At 59.5% G+C, this 6,451-nt stretch overlaps 1 protein-coding gene across 1 annotated transcript; it reads left to right on the top strand.

Moving 5' to 3' along the window:
- Positions 1-2,154: 2,154 nt before the first annotated feature.
- On the top strand, positions 2,155-6,213 carry LOC113204107 (multiple inositol polyphosphate phosphatase 1). Its single transcript, XM_026419125.2, has 8 exons — positions 2,155-2,636; positions 3,281-3,470; positions 4,051-4,179; positions 4,269-4,558; positions 4,649-4,796; positions 4,884-4,990; positions 5,258-5,577; positions 5,845-6,213. Exons 2-8 carry the CDS (start codon positions 3,296-3,298, stop codon positions 6,011-6,013), a joined length of 1,338 nt encoding a protein of 445 aa, XP_026274910.2. The 5' UTR covers positions 2,155-2,636; positions 3,281-3,295; the 3' UTR covers positions 6,014-6,213.
- Positions 6,214-6,451: the final 238 nt, after the last annotated feature.

Genomic DNA, 6,451 nt, shown 5'->3' on the forward strand with positions numbered 1-6,451 from the left:
TCATCGTCACCTCCCGGTCCTCAAAAACGTTCCGAACGTGACGAACGCACCAAATAATTTGGGTGCTAGGCAAGACCGCCCGCGTTCCCCTTTGTTTACACACCGAAGGTAACGTCTGCACAGCTGTGCCCTTAAAATTGTTTTGCAAACTCGGCAGGCTGGCAAGGAGGTGACTGCCGCGCGTGCGAGCTATGTCTATATAAAATTAAAATCAGGGTATGAACCCTGATGTCACGATGTGAAAATTCACATCAGATTGTGAATGTGTGTCACATCAAATATGATGGGAATTTTCAAATTATTTTTCACAGTGCAGTTTTCATTTGGTTGAAAACGGGTGATTCAGAGAAGACACAGGAGCGAGCGGGTTCGACCCTCGCTCTTCCCGTAAGGCGCCATTAGGTAGGCAAACCCGAGCGCAGCTGCGTATTCTTTGAATCGCCCGGTACACTCGGCGGTGCTCTGCTGGACGACTCACGAGCACGACGAAGGACGAGGGAGGACGTGTTACTCCGCGAATGCTGTAGAAGCCCCGTAAATGACGTCATTATTGTCCTCGGATTTTACTTCGATAGCCAATAATGTAAAGGGAGCTGTATTTCATGAGTGGCCGAAGGAGATAGTGGTCGTGCTGGTTACGGCCAACACAACAACAACCACCGCCACAACCACCACGACCGTACCTCCTCCCCCTCCTCACCACAGTAAAAAGGGGGGCAACCCCCTGTCCTCTGCTCTGAGCGAGCACGGCGGCAGCTATAGACCGTTTATTTTCATTCCCGGAGCAGCGCGGCGCCAAAACTGTCTCGTCGCGAGGATGCCCGCCCGCTGACCTGTTTACAATCTGTAATTCCTTTTGCACCTGCGTGCGGCAGTAAACCTCTCATGGCGCCCCCCTCATGGTGGCCCTCTTTATTAGAGAGCACTCCCTCTTCTTTCCCCCGCGCAAACCCCGCCTCCCTCCCATACCTCCTCGTTGTCGCAGTCCTTGTCGCGCGCGCATCCCCAACCCCACACATTTACACACACACACACACATTTACACACACAAACACATTTGCACACACACGTGCATCGATCTGCGTGGTGGGGCGGGCGCGGGCTGCTACGTGAGTGATGAGCGCGACACTTTAGGGCACCTGCCGCCCCCGCGCCACCCCTCGTGCCCCTGCCCCTTCGCCCTCCCTCGCCTGCCTCCTAAGGACGCGGTGCCGCCGTGCCCTCCGCCCCCTCCTCACCTGACGCATTAAAAACACCTTCCCACATGAGGAGAGCGCCTAGCGAGCGAGGCGCGCACGATGAAGTGAAGCGTGCATGAAAGAGCGCTTGTGTTGTGTGTGTGTGTATGTGTGTGTTTGTGTGTTGAGTCTGCTCCGTTTCGAAATAAAAGTAAAAGTCAAAATAATGGAGCACCTGTGCAAGGTGCAGGGGTCCGTAACTTAACATTTAAGCTAAACGTTATGATCAATATCTCGCGTTATTGACTAGTTAAAAGCGTTATGCATATAAACAAATTGCAGAAATATGCAGGGGAATAAGTCATAAGATCGATAACGCCAATAACGCAAGCCGTCTACGAGCCTAACCTAACCCAAAAGTCGCTTATGCGTTAAGTTATGGACCCCTGGCAAGGTGTTGGTGCGAATGTTTGGAGACGAGGGAGGCGACGCGGCGCCGGCAGCCTACCCTCCGGGGGGAGCTGCGACTGTGACGCGCTGACGGCGCACGTCGCGAAAGTCACGCGAGCCAACGCGACCTCAAAGCAAGCAGGCTGAGCAAACTGGAGGAGAGGGAGGGAGAGAGAGGCGTGCGCCCGACCAAGGGCGGGACGGGGCGGGGCGGGGCGCCCCACCCACACACTACAATAACAAGCCAGTCACGTGTGCGGCGGGGCGAGGCGCAGCCATAAGCGAAGCGAAGTGGAGGTTCACACGTGGATGTCAGCGCGCCATCGCAGTGGGGGAGCGGGCAGGAGCGGGCAGGAGCGGGCATGAGCGGGCAGGAGCGGGCAGGAGCGGGCAGGAGCGGGCAGGAGCGGGCAGGAGCGGGCGGGAGCGGGCGGGAGCGGGCAGGAGCGGGCGAGAGCGGGGAAGCACGGCACCGCCGGGCTGACTCACGGCCAGGCGTACCAATCTGCGTCAGCTCAGTCAGTCCACTGCCGCCAACGCGGCGACCCTGCCCGCACCACTGGACCCGCTGCTGCCTGCTGCCCGGCTTCAAAGTGGAGATCCGGGGCTTCCGAGCGCACGTCATCCGCGTCCGCGGGGAGGCCGCGGGGAGGACGCCGCCGAGCACCAGCGAGGACCGGACCGTGACCGCCGCCGTCACCGCCAACTCCAAAGCGTGACCTCCGCGCCGCCGCCGCCGGGCCGCAATCATTCCATTCATTTCTGAACGATTTACGATCCCTTGAGGACGCACTCATGGCGGCCGCGGGCGCGGGGGAGGAGTGGGGGAGCGGCTGATTCGTGGCGCGCGGGGCGGGCCCTTGTGCTTTTATCTGGGCACGTCATCGCGGGCCGGCAGGTGTGGCGCGGAGCGGCTCGAGCGTCCCCGCTGCTCATGCTCAGACACACACAGTGTAGTGCGACACACTCGGCGAGCGACACGCAGCGGCCCGCCACCAGCGACACCAGGTAAGGCGCGACGGGGCCGCACCTGGCCGCACCTCAAGTTCACGGCGAGGGACGCCCACGGCCACGGTCAGGGCCGCGCGGCGCCGAGCTCCTGCTCCTCGGCACTGTCCGCGGCGCGCTGCATCTCTTGTCCCGCCGGTCCGCGACGTGTCGTTAAGTTGAAGAGCGCTAGGCACCGCTAGTGATGGATGTTAAATCTGCTGGAAGCGCCGCCGCCGCGCGTCCTCCGCCGCAGTTCTGCATTCTCACCGCGGCCCGGAGCAGCGCCCCCCCGCGCTCCGCTTCGCTTCCCATGTCGCCTGTCGCGTCCACCGCGATGCTGCCAACCTTGACGGCCCCGCGGAGGAGGCAGGACGCGTGCGGTTGGCAATGCCGGCACGGTCACCATGACCCACTGCAACACGTCTGAGCGGAGCGGCGGCGGTCGCGTGGGCGGGGCTGCTGCCCGGGCTCCGTGCGGACCAGACACTGGCCTGGGAGAGGGAGAGAGGGGGGGGGGCACCTTCGCGTTACACGAGCAACCGCGGAGGAGGGAAACGTCTCGTCTCTCCTGTCAATCGCGGACCAGGTCCAGTCCAGCTGCTCTGCCTCCGCGTGTATTTTCTTTCCTCGGTCGGTCTCGTCTCACCCGTGTCGTCTTACAGACGTCGCCATCCATCATGACGTGGTCACCGCTCCTGCTCGTCGCCGCCCTGGCGTGCGCCGGCCAGGTCGCCGCCTCCACCCAGGACTACTGCATGGCCAGGGATGCCAACCCGTTCGCCAACTTCGGGACGCGCACGCCCTACGAGGCCTCCGGCGCCAACCTGGACACCACCCCCGTCAAGCTGGAAGGTGAGGAAACCGTCCGGGGAGCACACCAGTGATAAATCCCCCCCCCCAACCCCCCAACCCCGGACCCGGACCCCAGGTCCCCACCCTGGGGGTCGCCCGCCTCCGCCGCCTTTGCACCAGCTTGGCGCCTTGCAGACTGCTGCACCGCGTATTTTGCGAAAGTTTTGAATAAACTTGGTAGTGTTTGAAATTGCACGGAGCTGAGCACCACCTCTCCCCCCCGCACACCTTTCTCTCCTTTTAACGTCGCGAGCGCGCGCGGCGCCCGCGAGTTCCCTTTATGCTCGTAGTACACACTTCTCTTGTTATGCGGCAAACAAGTAATAAATTTTCTATCCTCACAAAAGCTTTGCATCCGTGTCAGCGGCGTGGCGTAGCGGGGCGCTGCTCTGGGGGTGTCTGTCCCCGGCGCCCACGCGACGTAAAGTTTTGTTTCATAACCGTAAGTGGCTCCGGGGGAGCTCCCTGCCTCTGCTCATCTCTGCCACAGCGCCCCGCTGCGCCCGCGCCCGCTCCACCCCACCCCGCCCCTTCCCGTCTTACCGGAGTGATGAATATTGAATCAGCATTGAGTTTGCAGGCTGCAAGGCGGTCCAGCTGTGGCTCCTGGGCCGACACGGCACGCGCCATGGCAAGGACGCGGACATCGAACTCATCCTCAAGCTGACCAAGATCAAGGCGCAGATGGTGGAGCACAAGTCCTCGGGACGTAAGTATCCGCCTCACCCCAGCCCGACCTCACCGCGGTCGCTGACTCGAAACACTCCATGACAACGACAAGCTTGCTCTCGATTGCAGGTAGCGTCGGGCTGTGCGACACGGACCAGGAAAACATCCTGAACTGGTACCCGAACGTGGACCGATCCATGTCGTACCAGCTGACGCCGCAGGGCCAGCAGGACCTCCTCAAGATGGGCGCGCGATACCGCGAGCGCTTCCCCGACCTCTTCAAGGATCCCAACCCCGCCAGCTTCCACTTTAAATACGACGAGACCGATCGCTGCGTCGAGAGCTCCCAGTGGTTCTACAAGGGCATCTTTGGCGAGTTCCCCGCCCAGAGCGAGGGCACCGTGGACGGCCTCCCCGACGTGAGTGCAGTCTCGCGGTGCACGTGGAATGGCGGCCTGAGGGAAACGCAAGATTTAAACTGTAACTCGTCTATGGCATTTTCCTTTTAGTTTTACAACAGGTGCCCGGCTTACCTCGGGCCGATCGCCTCCGACTTCGTTATGGGCGACTTCAACAAGTTCAAGAAGAACAACGAATGGTCCGACATGGTGAAGAGGGTCAGCATCAGGCTCGGCTTCTACAACAACCTGGACGTCGGTGAGTATGATGTGGCCCCCGGAAGTCGGTAGCCGCCAACGCGCAGATATTGTGGTGTGCAGAGTAAGCAGGGCGGTTCGTTTGCAGACGACATCGAGGCCATGTACACCGCGTGCAGCTTCGAGCGTGCTCGCAACTGGGAGTACGGCAAGACCTCCCCGTGGTGCGCCGCCTTCCGTCCGGAGGACTTTGAGGTGAGCATCCCAGTCCGAGTACACCCTGAAGGAACAATCCTCGCTATAACCATAACCATCCAACACTCAGCTAAACAGTATTTTGAGTGTAATCGGGTCTCAATGCCTGAGTGTTGTTCGGTGGGAGGAAACAGGATACTAAAGGTTGAGTTGCTCTGCCAGGCCAGGCGTGATGGACCACGTGACAAACTTGGTGCCCCTCACCCGCCTGGGTCTCTTTGTGCTTACTTGTTTGTTTCTAACTGGGCTTCCCTTGAACGTCCGCAGGTGCTGGAGTACTGGTTCGACATGAAGGAGTACTACCGCACCGGCTACGGCCACAAGATCCACGAGAAGCTGGGCTGCGTCCCCATCAAGGACCTGGTCAAGTCGTTCGAGGCGCGCGTCGGTGCCACGGCCCCCGCGCCGCCGTCCGGGCTCATCTACCACTCGCACGACACGCTGCTCAACCAGGTGGTGGCTTTCTTCGGCCTGTACCGCGACCAGGAGAAGATGCGCGAGGACAACTTCGCGCGCCTCCGGGACCGCAAGTGGAGGGTCAGCAAGTTCAGCCCGTTCGCGTCCAACATCGCCGCCGTGCTACACGAGTGAGTGCCCGCCGCTGCCCATCTAGAGATTTTAATTTTCCGGAAAAGTTTAAGTTTTCCCGTAAAAAAAAACTTTTTCCGGAAAATTTTCCGTGAAAATTCGGAGAAACGCCCAAAATAAGAGGCTGTTTTCAGTTCGTTTCGTTTTTCCGCAACTCTTCCTGGTTTTTTTTCCGGCATTCAAATCCCTATGCTCATCGGGGTGATGTCGACGTCGCCGTGATGATGTAACAAACACAATTCCATTCTCCTTCATTCTTCCTCCAGGTGTTCGAGCGGCGACAGGTACCGCGTCCAGATGTTCCTGAACGAGAAGCTCCTCCCCCTGCAGGACTGGGGCTGCGACAAGGACTCGTGCACCTGGACGCAGTTCATGTCCAAGTTCGGGCACGTGCTCACCAACTGCAAGCAGCGCCGCCTCTGCTGGGGCCTGTGAACAAAAATGGGTGTCTGTTCCATTCCTGGACCGCCAAAGAGCTAGAAACGTCTGTCTGTCACAACAAGAACGACGCGGTACCGGTACACCATACAACAAGAGAAAAACTTCTGCATCAATTTTGGGCCCTGCTCATATTGTGTGACAACGTGCAAAATATCTGACGTCAAAAGAAAAGTTACTTTCAAACTGTTAACAAATTTTATTAATTTGAACCCACCGTGACTCTTTCGTGCTAATTCTTGGTCTGGCCCCCATACCACCACCACCACCGCAGCCTGCGCCGCGCACATCAGTACCGCCCAGGAGCAATAATAAATTAGCAAAGAAAAGGGGGGAGGGGGCTGCTCCCCGCTCCGCTGTGGGGCGTATCAGTGCAGGGCGCGGCTTATCACGGACAAGAATTAAGACGAATGCCGCCGGCAGGTATTTTGGAGG

This window comes from Frankliniella occidentalis, unplaced genomic scaffold, assembly GCF_000697945.3.
Source record: "Frankliniella occidentalis isolate FOCC.00 unplaced genomic scaffold, Focc_3.1 Scaffold3, whole genome shotgun sequence".
Lineage (NCBI taxonomy): Eukaryota > Metazoa > Arthropoda > Insecta > Thysanoptera > Thripidae > Frankliniella > Frankliniella occidentalis.

Coding starts and splice junctions, on each gene's coding strand:
- LOC113204107 (XM_026419125.2), top strand. CDS start 3,296: ATGACGTGGTCACCGCTCCTGCTCGTCGCCGCCCTGGCGTGCGCCGGC. Junction 4,180..4,268: donor GGAGCACAAGTCCTCGGGAC/GTAAGTATCCGC, acceptor TCTCGATTGCAG/GTAGCGTCGGGCTGTGCGAC. Junction 4,559..4,648: donor CCGTGGACGGCCTCCCCGAC/GTGAGTGCAGTC, acceptor TTTTCCTTTTAG/TTTTACAACAGGTGCCCGGC.